General features: G+C 36.5%; 1 protein-coding gene across 5 annotated transcripts in view; it reads right to left on the bottom strand.

Annotated features, from left to right (window-relative positions):
* The window catches only part of CGNL1 (cingulin like 1), a 56,165-nt gene that overhangs the window by 35,631 nt on the left and 3,064 nt on the right, over positions 1 to 17,470 (bottom strand). For 3 of the 5 annotated variants that reach the window (XM_058846857.1, XM_058846858.1, XM_058846856.1), the window contains exons 2-7: positions 4,679 to 6,281; positions 4,080 to 4,174; positions 3,048 to 3,141; positions 2,078 to 2,179; positions 1,545 to 1,693; positions 918 to 1,053 (exon numbers count right to left, since the gene is read on the bottom strand). In XM_058846857.1, coding sequence (XP_058702840.1) covers positions 918 to 1,053; positions 1,545 to 1,693; positions 2,078 to 2,179; positions 3,048 to 3,141; positions 4,080 to 4,174; positions 4,679 to 6,262 — 2,160 coding nt within the window. In that variant the 5' untranslated portion in view covers positions 6,263 to 6,281. The remainder of the gene's footprint in view (positions 1 to 917; positions 1,054 to 1,544; positions 1,694 to 2,077; positions 2,180 to 3,047; positions 3,142 to 4,079; positions 4,175 to 4,678; positions 6,282 to 17,470) is intronic. The other 2 variants (XM_058846859.1, XM_058846860.1) reach the window with 2 other exon arrangements.

The following is a 17,470-nucleotide window of genomic DNA, read 5'->3' as shown; positions in this document are numbered from 1 at the left end:
ACTTTCTTAAAATCTTTGGAGCTAAGTAATTTCTTACTCCATCTCCATACAACATAGAAAAATTGATCACTATCACCTTTACAGCAACATTCTGCAAGATGTGTCTTTGACTCTTCCCTCACTTCTCCATTCTGCCTTCTTCAAAGACAATTTTTTTCAGTATTATCATAATTTGTGATATTCCCCTACTTACATTCAACTTTCAATTACAGTGCCTGAGATTTAAGACAGTCACTTAAGAGTAATCAAATCTCACCCATACAAAACAAGGTGGTTTCTCTACCCAGCGGATCATGTGTGTAAACATCTTTAATATTTCTGCACTGATACTCTTACACATCCTTATCAACAAGTTTAATAAACTGTGTTCTCTATTTCATCATCGGTATAGTAGTATAACCAGGGCTACAGCAAATTCCTCTTTCACCCTAAGGTGACAGAAACCCTGTAACTCTTTTGTTCCTCACCAGACTCATCCCTTCTCTCCCTGGTCCCACCAATAAGGAGTCAACAATTTAGAGACTGCTTTGTTGAGTTCTTTTCATTTTCTTAGCTGAATCTCATCTGGCTTTGGCAATATATACCTTTTCCTTAAACTGATCTTCCCTGCTCTAACCCCCAACTCCTAATTGTTAAAACTGACTGAGATTATTATTTGGTAACAGTGGATAACACACCTGGCTGTCAGAGATAAAGATATCTGTTCTCCTGCTCCATAAAACAATGGTACTCACTCTGTATTCCTTTTAGGGTTAATGTTGCTATCATAACATGCTTTCTTAGGTCACCTAATAATGGTACATTGCTTTGGATTAATAGCAGAGGAAAAGCAAAGGCACATATTTCTTCCACCAGTATCTTAGTCTTCTCTTTTCATGCAATTTTTCTGATCCTCCTTCTGCTACTTTGTAACTTACCTCAATCAGAATCTCTTTCTCCCCTTCATCGGTGTGTTTTGCATTATCCAGTTCATCATGCATCTCAGAGAGCTGGTCTTGAAGATCTCTGATCTCAGTCTGGTGTTTTTCCTGCTCCATCTTAACTTGAAAAAGCCTCATCAGTAAAAACCAGACAGGGTTTTTTAATTTGTAGAAATACTAATTTGTTCATTCAAATACTAAAAAGACACACATTCCCATGTTGCCCACAAAGAATGGGATACAATGAGGCAGAAAAATTAAATGACAGGGTAAAAATGAGAAATCTTCTAACTAGGTATTTAAGTGGGGAGCTGTATTTTATTTCAGACCTGGTACTCTAGTCATTCAAGTGTTTCCACATTTCAAAGACTCAAACTATATATTTTGACCATGAAATATTAAATGCAATTTGCACTAAGAGGAAGATAATAAATTCAGCAGTCTTTCTCTTCCTTCCAGATATTCTAAAGACATGACTCTTTTAAATGGGAGAAACATTTCCTACAGTAACAAATGTCACTTGTCTGATTCCATCAACATATTCTGGAGACACAGGTACTTTTAATCTAAAAGGTTTAAGAAAAGGTACAAATTTCAATGATAACTTTGCTAGAATTAACTCACTCCTCCAGGTTTTGCCTGAGTTCCTTCTCATTTTCTTCCAGCTGCTTTTTTAAGGCTTCCTTTTCACATATACTTTGATCAAGCTGCAACTGAAGATCTTTCAGACTTGCTCGTGTAGCATCTCTCTCTTCTTTGGAATTTTGCTGATTCTGAATTTTGTACACCAAAAGTTAAGCAAAATAATGGCAGCTATATGATTAATACAGTTTCTCCCTCAGTCCATGTCTGTCTCACTGCAATCACCAGATTAACATTCACCTCAGCAGACACCTAAGAAGTGCTTTGTGCAGTGCTTAACACTTTTATTCATTGTTCCAATCTCCTTCTCAAATACTAAGAACAGATTTGTTACAAAGGGTAACAATGCTATGACCAACCACCCTTTAAATAAAAAGTCTTCTGAGAAAACACAGGTATATCTGGATTAAGAAGAATATGAAGCAAAAGGGATTCAGCTGGAGGATCAGCTGTCACTTATTTTGAAAAGTGTATTTGAAAAAAATCAGAAACTTTATAACAATAAAGTGCTGTACCCTAATTTCCAGATCCAGTTTTTTCTCTAACTCTTCCACTTTCCTTTCAAGTTCTGCTTTTTGTTCCACCAATGCTTTGACTTCAGCTGAAGAATCCGAAACCTACAATTAAATAGAGACATTTATTCCCACAAAGCCAATATATTCTTTGAGAATAGCTTATTTTTTTTTTTAACCTAAAGCAAAGCTACAAACAAGACTAACAAAGTGCAGCATCAACTGCCTGAGCTCACTGGGGATTTTTCATATGGGTCAGGCCAAGCTAAGATTTTCAAAGAAACCATGATTCGCTTTTCATAAAACTTCTTGGTAATTCCTCAAGGCATGTTGACAATAAAACAGAAAATATACAAATGTAAAGAAAAATCCAAATTAGGCAACATATGAATCAAATCATGTGAACTTTGGGCTAATTTTACTGAGCTATCACTAATTATGCAAAATGGACATCAAAGGAAAGCATGCCCGTATGTTAAGACAGGTTTTCAAATACCTTTTTATTTAATTTCCTAGGATGTATTTTGCAAATAAATAATGCTGTCATTAAAAACAAAAGCTACATGAGTCTCTCATGTTATGTCTGTCTCACTGCAATGAAAAGATTAACATTTATCTCTGCAGACAAATTTTATCCAAGAAATTTTACGTGACTTTGCCTAACATTTTTCTTCATTGCTCAAAAGGTTAACTGTGCTGTGAGCGACTACACTTAAAATCTTCTGAAAAAGCACAGGTATATCTAGATTAAAAAGAATATAAAGACAAAAAAATTTAATTTTTACTAATTATACCCAAGGGTAAAATAAGCAATAAGCATTTTATCCTTCTCATTCAATAAAAATTAAGCTATATTTTTGAGGAACTACATGAAGAGCCTAGTAAAAATCAGTAAGGTGATTCAGATTCTTAAGGCCGTGTCTGAATACCGCACCACTTTGAAACAAGCCAAAGCAAATTGAAAATTCTTTACCTGAGTCTTTCCAGCAGCTCTTGACTTCAAAGTCTGAATTTTCTCAAAAACCAAGTTCACTTTCCTCTTTGTTGCATCATCATTATCAGGACTTCTAAAACACACAGTACAAATAAGCAAAGATAGGATCGAAGTTACTATTTTGTTAACACCAAACCAAATTCAGACTGTCCAAACTAATAAAAACTCCACAAAAAAACCCTAAATAATACAGACAAATCACAAATTATCTTGACTAAGATTTACTAAAATCTTTAAAGAGAGAAGTTAAAAATTTGTATTCCAAATGTTTTCTTAAAAGCCAACCAAACAAAAAAGACCACTGAGCTCTTGAAGTGCAAATCTCTTCTGTAAGGTTGTGGCTGTGGAAAGACAGATATTCAACTTGTACATTACTCAGACATATTGAAATAAGAAGTAGTTAGTTCTAGGTTTTAGAAGTCCTGACTATTGCACCATAAAATAACACTTGAACAGGTCCCAGAACCTGTTATATCAGGAAAGAAAAGAAATTCAAACGCATCCTGTATTTTTAATTAATTTAACCTTCCTTTACCTTTCAATAATTTATCAGTAGAAAATACCAAGAGTTACAGCTGCAAAAAGTACTACAAACACAGCAACAAGAGAGCTTCTGTCAAACCTTAGGAAATAACACTTCATTGTTCTTGTTGCTGTTGTTTGAAAAACCCAAAGGTTTAAGCTTCCATGAGGTACTACTTGAACTCCCCAATAACCTCTATATTATACGAAGTTTAATTTCAGATGTATTTAAAAGACAAATCATATTCTGATTCACAAGTTTCAAGTGCATTTAATCATATATATATATACATATATATACACATATATATACATAACCTTATGCAAGTCTTGGTAGCCTGGGTATTTTGAGATCAGATAATGCATTAGAGGATGAAGCCGAGAATATTTCATTTAATTATACCTTTCACTTTACTGTTTCACATTTCAAATGTAATAGAAGACAAATATTGAGAAAATATAATCCAAAAGTTAAGTATGCTTACTGACCCTTCCTTAAGGTAATTGTAAAGTATCTGCTTAGCAGTCTCTTCATTTGTTTGCTGTGCAAGATCTTGCTGGCCTTTTAAGAGATCAGGAGTAGCCTAAAAGATAAAATGTCAAAATATAACAATCCTGTGAGAGTTTTAAATACAAACAGTACAATTGGACTTCTCCATTCTATCCAAATAATGAAAGTTTTTATGTACTATGGACCTGAAGTTCTGAAAGGTCCACTGGAGTTTCAGCTTAATGCAGTAAGAAACCATACTAGATACCAAAAGAAAAAAGAAAACAACTTGATTTTGCATACATATATTTCATATTCTACTCTTGTGCATCTATGCTTAAGAATCTTTATAACATCATTTACGAGAATCTGTTTGGCCTAACCATCTTCCTTTACCGATGGAAATATCAGTTGTTTTACAAATTAGATCTGTATATTTCTATATATCAGTATACAAATCTGTACTTACAATCCCATTTGGAAGTATTGTATGATGGGAGTTTGTTCTAATGAAGACCAGAAAAATACACAATTAACAATACGGCAGCTTTTGTATGCTGAGTGCAAAGGAGAGTTTAAAGAATAAACTCAAAATTACCTGTATATTAGGGACGGATGAACATGTTTTCATGGAAATCTTCTTAGCTCCTGATTCAGGTGTAATTGTAATTCGGTTTGGCAACAACAAAGTAGAAGTTACTGTTTTAACTTCCTCTCTCTTACTCTGTCCTGGGAGGGTAGCTGACCTACCCATCAAACTCTCTGTATCTGTTCCATTCTGTTTATGGTGTTGCAAGGAGCTGAAACTGCTGCTCTGGGTTTCTTTATTGGGCATTTGCAGTTTTCCAATACTTCGAGCAGAAATCTTTGTCTCTTTGGAAGGTGCCTTTTGATCTCTGGATAACTGTTTGTGAAAGCAAACTTTAGATGGTCTCAGCAAGTGCTCAGTTGACTTACCCAAGGTTTTACTGAATTCACCTAAATAATCTGAATTTACATCAAGTCCTAAGGACAAGGCACTATCAACGCTTCTTGATCTTTTTCGATCATCTGGATGAATTCTGTTCCTTTTTCCTGACCTGCCTCTTCTGTGAGCGTCAACTCTCTTATCAAACTTTTCAATTAGCTGATCTACTCCTGGAAGTGAACCAGTGTCAATATCACGACCAGTTCCTGGCAAGAATGGAATGTATCTCCTGTTTTCATGCCGGTTAACATTGTCCGCATAGATGGCGTACTCTTGGTCATCCAATAAAAATCTGTATAAGGAATTTGCAGAAGTGGGAGTAGCTGATGAGGACGAGGATCTTCGGGAGTCATTCAATACTGGCCCAGTTGAATCTTGCCTGCGGAAGGGAAGAACATCTGGTCTAGGTTTCTTTGACTCGGGATAAGCAGTGGGACTAACACAGGGGGATCCTCCTGCCAGTGAAAATGACTCTGAAACAGACGCGTCACTAGGACTGGTCATGCTACTGGGACAATCCTGCAGCTGCTTATTTGGATCTTCTACTGACCTGTTCAGATGTATTTTTTTTGAATTTGCTTTGGTTGGCTCTGCAAGGTACGTATTTGTTTTCTGCAGGGACACGACTTTAGATGAAGAAATCCAAGGCTTTGCTTCAGTTTTTTCATCTGCAAAAGACTTAGATTTACTGCACACAGAAGACTGGTAATTATCCAAGTTCAAGTTATTTTTTTCAGGATCATAAGGCTGCAAAAGTTCAGGATGTCTTTGAAAATTCAACAAATTTGAGGATTTAATAGTTTCATCCTTAAAATCTGGCATTTCACTTTCCTTTTCATTCACATTGGTTATCTTCAGTTTTTTAGGCATAGAGGGTTGCACATGCTGTGTTCCAGCAAATTTTGTATGTTCACTAATTTTGTCCTCTAACTTAAAAGCAGTATTGGAGTCTGTGGCTGGCTTGTTTACAGTCTGAGGAGTGACCTGCTGCTCTTTTCCAGGAGGAGGGGGAGGATTTTCTGGCAAGCATCCCTCTGTATTGTTCAGTACTATGTAAGGATGTCCATCAATTCCTTGGACTCTAATGCTGACACCATAAGACCCTGTCCTAGAATTTTGAACATTTTTAGTTTTTTGAGTCTCTTCACTTGCAAGTTCAAGAGTGACTTCATAGTCCTGCTGCATGTGCTTAAAACCAGCAAAATATGGATCCATGTCTATCAGAGGATTATATCTGAACAGGAGAAAAATTATAAAATTGTCACTGTTTTAAGTAAGTTAGATTATTTCATTAATTACTTTATTCCACCATTCAATGTGACTATGAAGACTAATGGCAATACGCAGGGAGATCAATATCCAAGCTCTATCAAGCCCAAAGCAAATACATTGTGATACAAAGACAAATGTCAGACTGACATATTCTGGATCAATGTAATGTTATTTTATGAATGTTACCTTCACAGAGTAGGTGCTTGTTGCTTTGGAATCAAATTACTTCAAATATTAGCAACTCTGGTACAATTTTTTGAGTAAAAGCATGACTTTTGGGTATTTCCACTATATTTACTAAGGACTGTACATTTCATAAACCAATGATCACTTTAAAGCCAGCATTTAGCACCAGCCATATTAACATTTAAACATAAACTCAGGAGAGCAAAACACAACCAGGTAGTTTAAGGTTTTATGAGTTTCAGGTAACTAAAGCATTTCAAGGAAGGTCAATATCCTCATTCCTTTGAGTTGTGGTTTTTACGTACTTGAGTTTCAACATTTGTTTCTAATGACATCTGAAAATAAACTTTTTCATTTATTATCTCACTGTCACCCCTAAAAATAAACTTTCCTACAAATTAATTAAACAATCTCCCAAATGCAAGTTTGTTCCAGAAAACTCCAGTTGCTATTTTAAAACAAGATTTGTTTGCTGAGCAACAAAAATGGAAAAACACTGCTAGTATATCCAAGGCTGACAGTGCCTTTTTCAGATCCAATGGGAATGCTAACTCCAGCCTATATATGCCAAAACTGTTTCAATCTAGAAACCAATAAATTCAACCCTACCTGTGTTTTTAATGTTAAATGCTACTCTTTCTCTAACAGCTGGGTTTGCAGGCAGATTTACTTTACTGTCTGTTGCAGATTATGAGCCAACTGTCTAAAGGCAGAGGCAGTGCAGCGACAGTATGAGCTGTGTCTATAAAAGAATGGAATGCAAGACTGTGAGACTGATACAAAACCTGGAGGGAATAAACTTTTGAACTAAGCCGGGGAGTTGAGTCATCACTGAGGCCTGACAAACCCACGATGGTAATCAGCAAGAGGAAACCAAAACAACAGGATGTCTCATGGAAAAACAACCCTCTGCAGCCAGTTTCACTCTCCTGTCTATCTCAGCATGAACCACCTCCCTTAGATATTCTAGTCAAGAGCAGAGTACTCATTTTTTCCTGACAGCGGAAGAAAAAAAAATTGGCTCAATATTCATAGTATACTAATTTCCATCCAATTAGTCCTCCTAGCAGGAAAGCTCCTCTCAAAAACATCTTCCTCTCTAAAAACCTACTCCAGCTCCTCCTCAGCAGCAAGCTTCTAAGTTGAAGTCTCACATGGCACATTTGCATGTTTGAGAGAAATCCCTGATTTACACATAGCTGGTAGCACTCATCTGTAGTGGATGAGTATGTGAACATCTTTACAAAAAACTCTCCACTTAGCAATTCCAGCCAGATCAGAAATGCCACTAAAACAAACTAAGGAGTATATGAAACTTTACACTGCACCTTCAAGTTGTATTAGCAGACCTATAAATAGAGTAAAGTTTATCTGAATTTGACAATAATGGTAACAACTAAAAAATATAAAAAGGAGTCACTAAAAATAAACCTCAAAGCCAAAAAATAAGAAGTTTTTACACCAATCAGCATAAGAAACATAAACACAATACATTACAATATGTCTGTTTGGGGTGACTGCAAAAGCAGTCTTTCAAACTTGTTGTAAAGTTCCTAAAAATATTAAATAACCAGAAAAAAACCCCAAATAACCCTCATCCCCTTAAAAATAACCACAAAACACCAACCACTCCTGCTATATAAGGGAAACAATATTTAGGTTAATAATCTACCTTAAATTAATATGATTAATTTGTCTTTAAAACCATAAAGAAGTATGCGTATTTGTCTTCTTCATATGCATTGTGTTAATAAAACTCTTAATTTTACTGTACAAAAGGATAAAACCTTGTAGAAATAAAAGAGCTAAACAAACTATTTTTTAAATAACACATTTTATCTTTCTGGATCTGTGAATAAAAGATTATATTTGTAAATTCCTATTACATCAAAAAAAACAAGACATGACCCTACTATTCAAGTGTTTGAAGGTTTTACATAGAATTTCTATTTTCTAGGGTGTCAAGCTACATTGGGTAATACACAAACTACATAATATCAAATAGTTGTTTTACAATACACAGTAAAGTAATTTTGCAATTTTGTAAGCATTTTTAAATTAAAGAAAAAAGCATTACTGGCTTTCGTCACACACAGCCTTTCTGAGGAAATCCTGAAACTATCTTAATTGATTAATTACAGTTACCGTCATTCTCCTGCACACACATTGTACAGTCACATCACGGGCTCTGGCAGGGTTACAGCAACAGAGGAAGATAAGAGGACTGAAGCTGTTCCTCTCCCATCTGTCTGCCCCACTCCTCTGACAGATGTCACCATGTCAAAAATGAGAACATCTGAAAACTCTGCTGGCTGAGTACATACCTCAGCCATGAAAAACTGCAGATTGGCATACTCGGGTAAATGAAATCAGCCTTGTGCTCCATGCTGTGACCGACTGAAATCCTGACATCTGATCCAGCGCAGGAGCTGACAGCTGGGGGCCCTGACAGCTACAACTGCCTGGTTTTAATCTTCTGTAAGGCTGCTGAAGCCCTCAAATATTATGACAAAACAGTCTATTTACTCTTCAGCTTATGAAAAGAGGTTAGATACTTAAATGGCAGCTGGGAAGGCAATTTCCCTGTTTGTGCGGCTCCTTGTTACATACTTGTAGTTACTTGAAAAAATAAAGAAGCTTTTTTTTAAAATAGAGATTGATATAAATCCTAATTCCAGGTTTTCTACCAAAGTCATTCTTTAAATTTTAAACAATACAGTCTTGCTAGTAATTTTATTTGCTTTCTCAGAGTTTACAAACACAATTTTCAGAAAACAGAAGCATTGACTCTATTAAAGTTTTAATTAACTGAAAGACTATCATTCTATTGTAAAACCAGTTCCTATCTCCTATCTTGAAGCAATTGTCATTACAACATCACACACAAATTAATCAGGACATAAGAAAAGACTACTTCAATAAATTATTTTCTTCTGAAAATATTCTACTTGCTAAAACAGGTAGTATAGTCAAGGACACAAGGTCATCAGCACCTTGCTATCAGGTCAGCAAGTAAAGTACCACAGAATAATGGGATCATCTATTTTGTCAGCGACATGGCCTTGTACTGCTTGAGGTAAGCAGAAAACTTCAAAATGAATTTGTGTTTTAACTTCATTGTAAGGGACAGCAACCTTTAAAAACTTCTGTGAACAAATAAAATTGGCACTCAAAGCTACTCAAGCCTTTCAGTCTTGGGATTTCTTCCTAAAATAAGACTTCATAAAGGTGTTTAAACACTCATTTTAAATACTGACTTCAGTGGGTATGGAAGGCCCACATTTTCTCATTACTCAGAAATGGTTTCATTTTTCTGAACAACTTCTTTTTGCCAAAAATAGAAACCATGACATTTTTGTTATAAAGAGAACTTGTCAGCAGAGGTTTTAATATCTGAAAATCCAATACTCTGCATGTTCTTCTGTAGCAGTTTGTTGTTCAGTGGTGATATGATACTCCATAAAGAACCACAGCAGATGAACACTGAAGGTTTAACAGGTCAAAAACTTTTTTTAAATTCCTTAAAAACATTTCCTTTCACAGCTATTTTATAGCTGGCGAACAGGAGCTATGTGAGACCTGCCTTACAAAACAGAAAACCTCTGTCATGTGGAACCCTGGCTGCCCTCCCTGACAACAAGAACAGAAAAGAGTGCCTCTGAGAAACATACTCCTCTGCCAGACATGTCTCCTCCCTTCTTAAAATTACAGCATCACAAAGGCATGGAAATGTCTCCACTACCCATTTCAGTTCTTTAGCCAAATCTACAATAAAAATTTATTCAGAAAAATTGCTTTCCCAATCCTATTAAATGCCAAACTCTGCATGAGAAGCTTGCTCTCCTGTATCCTGCTCACACACCCTCATCACAAAGCATGTCCCACCTTGTGCTCCAGCCTGTGAGCCAAGCACGTGCCCTGGACAGACAGACAGACAGGGCTGCCAGGATACACAGTCCAGGCAGAGATGGTGGCCAGCATGGGGGACACACTATCCTACCAATGGATTTGGTCCTTAGCCTCCTGAAGGAGCCACACATCCTTCAAAGGTATTGCCTCAAGTTACACGTATGCTCCTTTTGCATACATCTAGTGAGGGAACGTGGAGCAATAAAAGAGATCTGACTTTTCTTATGGCACTAGGACTCCTTCCTTGCTACCTGAATGTCAAAAAAACAGGAACTCCCCCACATCCAATATCACAATCCTGGGTCTCCTAAGACTGGATTACCTGAAGATTTTTCATTAAAGGAAGATGAGGGCATACTTCATTATCTCCTCTTTGGAGGAGAGAACTTTAAGAACTCTGAAAATTTTAAACTATTTCAGGCTAAATTACAGATGATATTTGGTTCCATGTAATTTATTTCCACATTTTATTACCGTAAGAAAAAAAAAATCCTCATGGCCCATATTATTTGCTCAGTGTCTTTTTTGAAAAATTGGAATGTAACAGTTTATGGATGTTTACTTCAGATAGTTCACATGCACAGCAAAATGCCAGGAAGGAACTATAAAATTTGTTCTCCAGCCTTACATAACACTGAGCTTGCTCTCCAAGCTAAATAATGGATTCTCTGTGCAGCTGACTACTCAGAAAGTATCAGCAATATCACACAAAGTGGGTGTTAGGTCAATAATAAATGACAGTGTTATGGAAAAACGACAGGAAATATCTTTACGAGAGAAGAGGAAGGAAAACTTACACACTGTGAGGATATAGAAAAGGAAGCAGACAGGATAATTCATGGAAAGACCAAGACTAACGTTTTTACACTTGATGGAAAACATTCTCACAAACATGCCTTGCAAGTATGACAGGAAACTTTATCATTGTCAATCCTACCTACAATTTGCTTATGCCAAAGACAAATGGGCCTGGGTTGCTGTCCCTTTTAGACCATGTGGAAGACAGCTTTAGAGTAGGATAAGTTTATTTGATCTACTGCTTACGGAGGGCAGAAGGGAGAAAAGTGCAATTTTAAAATTCTAGATATGGGGCTGTAGAAAAAGACAGTAAAACTCATTTAAGAGCAAATCGACAATATCCAGCAACAGAAAGACATCTGAAATAAATCTGCAATCTTTCCAACAGATTCCTTAATCCTATTTAAGATTTTTTTCCTATTTGAGGTTTTTTTTGTCTATATAAAATTATATTTCTAGCACATGAGGCAGTTATTATTAGAAAGAAAATTATAGTTACAGTATACAATGAAACGGTCACCATTTGTTTTTCCCCAGCACTGTCTGTAAACTGCCACTCCCTGTCTAGTGGTCAAAATTAAAAATCTTCAAAAGGTCAATAACAAAGGATTTTCTATAATATATTGTGTCATTCTATATCTGCAGCCACCAGTGAGGAAAAAAAACTACTCAGATTTATTTTATTATTGCTGTTGGCATTTCTGATGTCAGCATCAAAGGCCTACCTAAAATTTCTATGAATGAAATAAAAAAAAAACCCACTGAGTTTTCAAATATTCATTCCCTTTTAAACCAGCCCAAAAGCTTCAGGTTCCATCTCTTCCTAGTTGTTGGAATGAAAGATACTGTGACAAATTCTATACTCAAAAACAAGCAGGAGCTCCTGAGAACCTAAGCCATACAGCATATATTTTTCAAAACTCCATATACCAGTACTATAGACTGCAAGGATTTAAGCCTGGTGTCACACAGACACAAGACCAAATCAAGGCATCTCTTCAGCATCCAAAACAGGGCTGACCTATCACAGTAGGCAGAATTAGCTTTACATATGTTATAAAAAGCTAGCAAACTATACTCCTCCAAAATCACTCCATCTAAACGCACTTTGCACTAGATGCCACGCGCCGCCTCAGCTCCAGACCCCCCATGTACCTGGTGCAGTGCAAACAGGAACGGAGCAGCTTTGAGCTGCTGCATCCCACTGTGGTTCCAGGGTTCTGTATCCAACCCTGCACTGCTCCAACAGTGAGATTCACACCCACTGCCAGTCCAAGCTGTGCACAGTGCCCATGGACAAAAGCAAATGCTGGAGGACCACACACCCACACTGCAAGTAGGCCATGCAGGCCTCCCTCAGAGCAGGGATTGCAGCCCCCACACCAGACATCAGGTAGTTCTGTGCTTTCCATAAATGCAACATGAGTTGGTTTTTAACTCCTTTGACCAAGCTGTGATTAAATATAGGAATCATATAGCTTTGGATGTACAATGAAAAATTAATTACAGCCAGGAAAACTGACCCAGAGAAATACCTTTTTATAGGAAGTATTTCAACATTTCTGAATTAATTACTTCCATTTTTAGTCTGTGAAAAACACCACTCTCTGTTCTGATTTCAGATGGCAGCCTATAGATGACAAGTTAGAACTTCCTGCAGGATGAAAATTCCAAATAACACTTTTCTTCCATAGCTGTTATTGAAAGCCAACAGCCATGCTTTGGATAGTATTCATTACAGATATTATTTTATCAATTTCTTCCAAAATGCAGTAAAGCAAAGTGGATGGTCTTTCAGTTTGCTGCCTTAGAAAGGAGAATTTCAGTTTCAGTTCCACCCAAGTATTAAACAACTTTATTCAGATAGCAAACAAAACAGAATATTAGTAGCCACCTTTCCAAGGAGAGGAAGAGGCTGTATTTAATAAAGACTCTCAGTAGAAGGAACAATTAAAAGCAGTTAGAGCAAAAGATACGGTTCGCTTGCTTACAACTGGGTTCATACTCCCTCTGGCTGATAAATGTTGTGTGTGAGGAAGTCTCAAGTGTTTGAAATGTAAAACATCTTGTTAGTCCTATGAAAGTATGTGACAGATCAGCCAAATGCTTGAGCTGTGTGACAACTAGCAGGTTTTGTTGGCTTATTTCTTGGTTGGTTGGTTTTTTTTCCAAATGAAAATCTGCTTCAGTGGCTGTAAGTCAATAACAACACATTTTGGCAGACACTCAGTTATCAAAAATTTTCAGAGTTTTATTAAAAACAAGGACATAATACATATATCCAATTTTCTTTATCTGCTATGTATGAATTAATGTAGTCATAATTTTACAGGATTTATCCCCATAGGAAATAACATGCGATAACTTCATTTACTGAACGCAAAGTAAAGTTTTAATTTTGTTTATTATGAAAAGGATAAGAAACCACCAAATTTCTCATGTAATATTCTAAAGTATTATCACTGCATTATATACCTTGTATCATTCTTAAGAGCTCTCTTTTTCTTTACTGAAGTAATATTTCCAGATTTTCTCAAATCATAAACAAAAGGGAGTCAGAAACAAAATCAAACACATTGAAAGTATACTAAAACAGAAGTCACCTTGTATCTGAATTACAGTTCCAAGAAACTAATTCATGTGATCAAGTAGTGAGTAGTCCCAGGTCCTGCAGCCTGTGAGTTAAGTCACTGGACAGAGATGGGAGCTGCACTTGTTTATTCATGGTTACTGTGGTACAAGCTCTGTGTGGACACAAACAACTGCCTGAGTGTATTTGTGCCATGGTACTCTTTCATCTCCCATGCAGGCTCAGATAAACCTCCTGAACAAGTTGTTTTTTGCCATTAACAGGATCTAATTACTGGGGTTATCTTGTATCTGACACCACTGCACTACAATTAATATTTACAAACTTCACAAATACAAAAAGCAAGCAAACAACAAAACCTTATTTCAGAGTTGACTATATACACACAATACTCAATTTTCCTTCATTTACCTTAAAAGCTTGCAAAAGAGGTTAAAAACAAGGAAAAAAAGTAATAAAGTCACTAAGAGGAAATGTTATTATATATACTCTCTTCTACTTTATCAAATTCTTAATGTTCATATCTGTTACGTATTGACAGAAAAGACAGCTGAGAGACACGAGGATTCTCACAGATTCTAAAAGAGGTTTGTGATTTCAAATACAATAGCTGGTTTGCATCCAAACATCTGACATGAGTACACTTACTCCATGAGAGATTCTGTGCTGTTTCATTACATTTTCCTCCAATTGTCAGTGTTAGAAACTGTATTTTGTTCCAAAGGAAATTATCTTAGTACATCCCAATGATATCATTATTGTTTAAATAGAAGAAAGTATCCTGTTCATGTATTTAGACGCTTGAGCAAAAAGTCTCGGGTTTGTTAAGAGTCTCTTAGAAAGCCCTTCTCAAAGGAATGGACACAGCTAGGGCAGCCTTTGTTAAGAAGTTTTACAAGTGCTTCAGGAACATGTTTATTTATAAAATTATCTAACATAATTAAATAATAAAAGGTTCTTATATGTCAAACATTTTTCTTTCAGTTCAAGTGTGATGTTTCACTGGACCTTCTTCTCACTATTCCCATGCAAAAACTATAATCTTGTCTACAGGAACTACTTTTACAGCAACCCAATAGATGCAACTTACATGACCTTGATTGTATATGCGTAACTTATTCCTGAACAAAATTAATGATGAACTATGAGTACAGCTGCTTGCAAAGACCAAGGTCTCACCTATATAAAGACATACAGAGCATGGTCAATCTCTATGGAGATGGAAGTATTTAAGTACAAAAACTACATGTAAAGTAGGCTGTAGGAGTCATATTTACACAGCCAACATAAGGCCACAGCTTTATGTGTATTCAAGCTAGTTATGCCTTCCATTTTTCTACTGTTAAACTTTGTCTTAATTACATTGTATTCTTTAAACACTTGGCTTCACACCCATCTAGTTTCTTTCAACTAACTCAGCCATGCGTTTTCAAATTTAAATATGCAGTCAGAACTGCAGGCCCTGAGCCCAGGCCCCACCAGACAAGATGATATCATCACACTCTGTCTGAGAGACATACGCTGAGTACAGAAGAGAGAGGTTAGAAAACTCCACAGAGGGAAAGAGCTTCATGGTGAGCTGGACTGAATCACTTAGAAAGGCTTACAAAGCCTATGCAGCCAAAGTGACCTGGGACAGGCCCTGCGAGCGCAGGTTTAACCAGCTCCCCTAAGCTGCCACACTTCTCACCTTCACATTGGAATAACATAATTACCGTGAAATGAGAGACGTAGGGCTGCCTCTTTATGAAGCTTGAAGTGTTTGTGGAATTATAATGTAACATTACATGCCAATTGTTCTTGTAAATAAAGGCTGCTACTGCTAAACATTTGCTCCTTGCATATAACAGCTAATGGTGTGCAAATAAACGTATGAAGGCATACCCCAACCAATTTCAACAAGGGCAACAGAATATACTGAGTTTGATTTACTCACTGAAAACACCCCCCCATGTCTGTATAAAAGCTTAAATTTTACCCTATTTCTGCATTATGCTTATGTTGAAGCAGAATGCGAATAACTACCCCCTTTTGCACATCTTTATGTACATGGAAGACATCTCCCATTCTCATAAACTCCAACAGTTCTTAGAGGTATCTTCCAACAGAATTCAAAACAGGGTTGAAACATTCTTAAAGGCTGGTAATTACTTATGAGAGTTTATATATACACTCATAGAAACACATAAACACATGTCGGTATGACTCTTTAAGCATGTAAGCTTGGGCAGCCTGGACAAATGCTTTTCACGCTTTATTTAGTTTCCATGTCCACATTTTAGCTACTTTTAAATGGTGCATGCCATGCACATGCAACTAAAGTATTATGAACTGCTGTGAATGCCTGCAGTCAAAACATGGCCATGATTGCTTAGAGTCATATCTGAATGGTCATGACTCCTGGCATGCCTGGGGACCCTCACAGAAAAGGGCCACTGTGGTAATCATTGAAGCATCTTCCAGTCTTACCAATCTCCCTGGTGGTTTTTTGCAGTCTAAGTGCTTTCTGAGACATTTCTCCAATCACATTTATTGCTCACTGCTCACTGTTTTCATCAAAATCAAGAAGAATGTGAAAAGTTATTACAGAATAATAATTTTGAATCTCATACTGTCAGCCTGGTTAATGAAACTCACAAATGATGGACCAATAGAAATTAAAACATTTCATTTGGCTAAAAATTTAGAGGCATTCCAGGAAAAATTAAACTATATGCCTAAAATGTCTGGTTATTAATTTTGTCATCCACTTTACTTCACATAAAATGGAAGGTTATAAGCCTACATTTGGATAAACTCCTCCAAGGAGGCTGCCAGCTCTGTTGGCAGAGAGGGTACAAGATCAGAAAAACTAGTGAGCTCTAATCCCAAACATTGGCAACTCCATGACTACCACTCCACTAAATCTTTAGCACATGCATTCTTAACATGTTAATTTTGGGGGGTTTAAGATTAAATTTTCATACTTGGCTATACAGGAAAATATTTCCATTTTGATTTAACACCATTCAGAGTCAAGGTCAAAGCAGTTTCTGAAATGTGTTCATGTTTCCAGACAAACACGCCTGGCATAAACACTCCATGGACACATGAAACACCCTCCCTCACATAATAACCGGGTAATGTAACATTGTCAGTGAATGGGTTCTCCATTCTGCCAATTAAGAACAGACACAGTAAAAAGAACCTATTTATTGTGTTTTTGCACATCCTTCCAACACATCATTCAAGATGCATTAAAAACAGAATTACCAAACCTAGGTTCAGGATGCATCAAGCCTGTACCACCTTCCTCTGTACACAGTTTGTTGAGACCTAGCAACAAAACGTTCATCTCATCCTAGCCATTCAAAACATTTGTTAATCTCAATATTGTAAGGATGTAATTCTCTGCAAAGCCTACCTCTGAATGGTATCACTGAACTGATCAGATAGAAGATAACCTTCTCTAATCTTTAAAAAAAAAAAGAAGTGGGACAGATAGAAGAAAAATTTCTTAAGGCTGCTTTATCTGAACACGTGGGCAGTAGGTAGGTGCAACATTTCTGATACCATTCACAGTTGCAGAGAGGGTGCAGAAGTGAAAAAAAAGCCCCATTATTTGAGTGTTCATTGACATTTCTCAGAAATCTATTAGTATCAGGGATCTTGACCAGATTCTTGCCAGT

Source organism: Poecile atricapillus, chromosome 11 (genome assembly GCF_030490865.1).
Source record: "Poecile atricapillus isolate bPoeAtr1 chromosome 11, bPoeAtr1.hap1, whole genome shotgun sequence".
Classification (NCBI taxonomy): domain Eukaryota; kingdom Metazoa; phylum Chordata; class Aves; order Passeriformes; family Paridae; genus Poecile; species Poecile atricapillus.
Note: the sequence above shows the minus strand (reverse complement) of the source record. Positions and strands in the feature narration are given on the sequence as shown.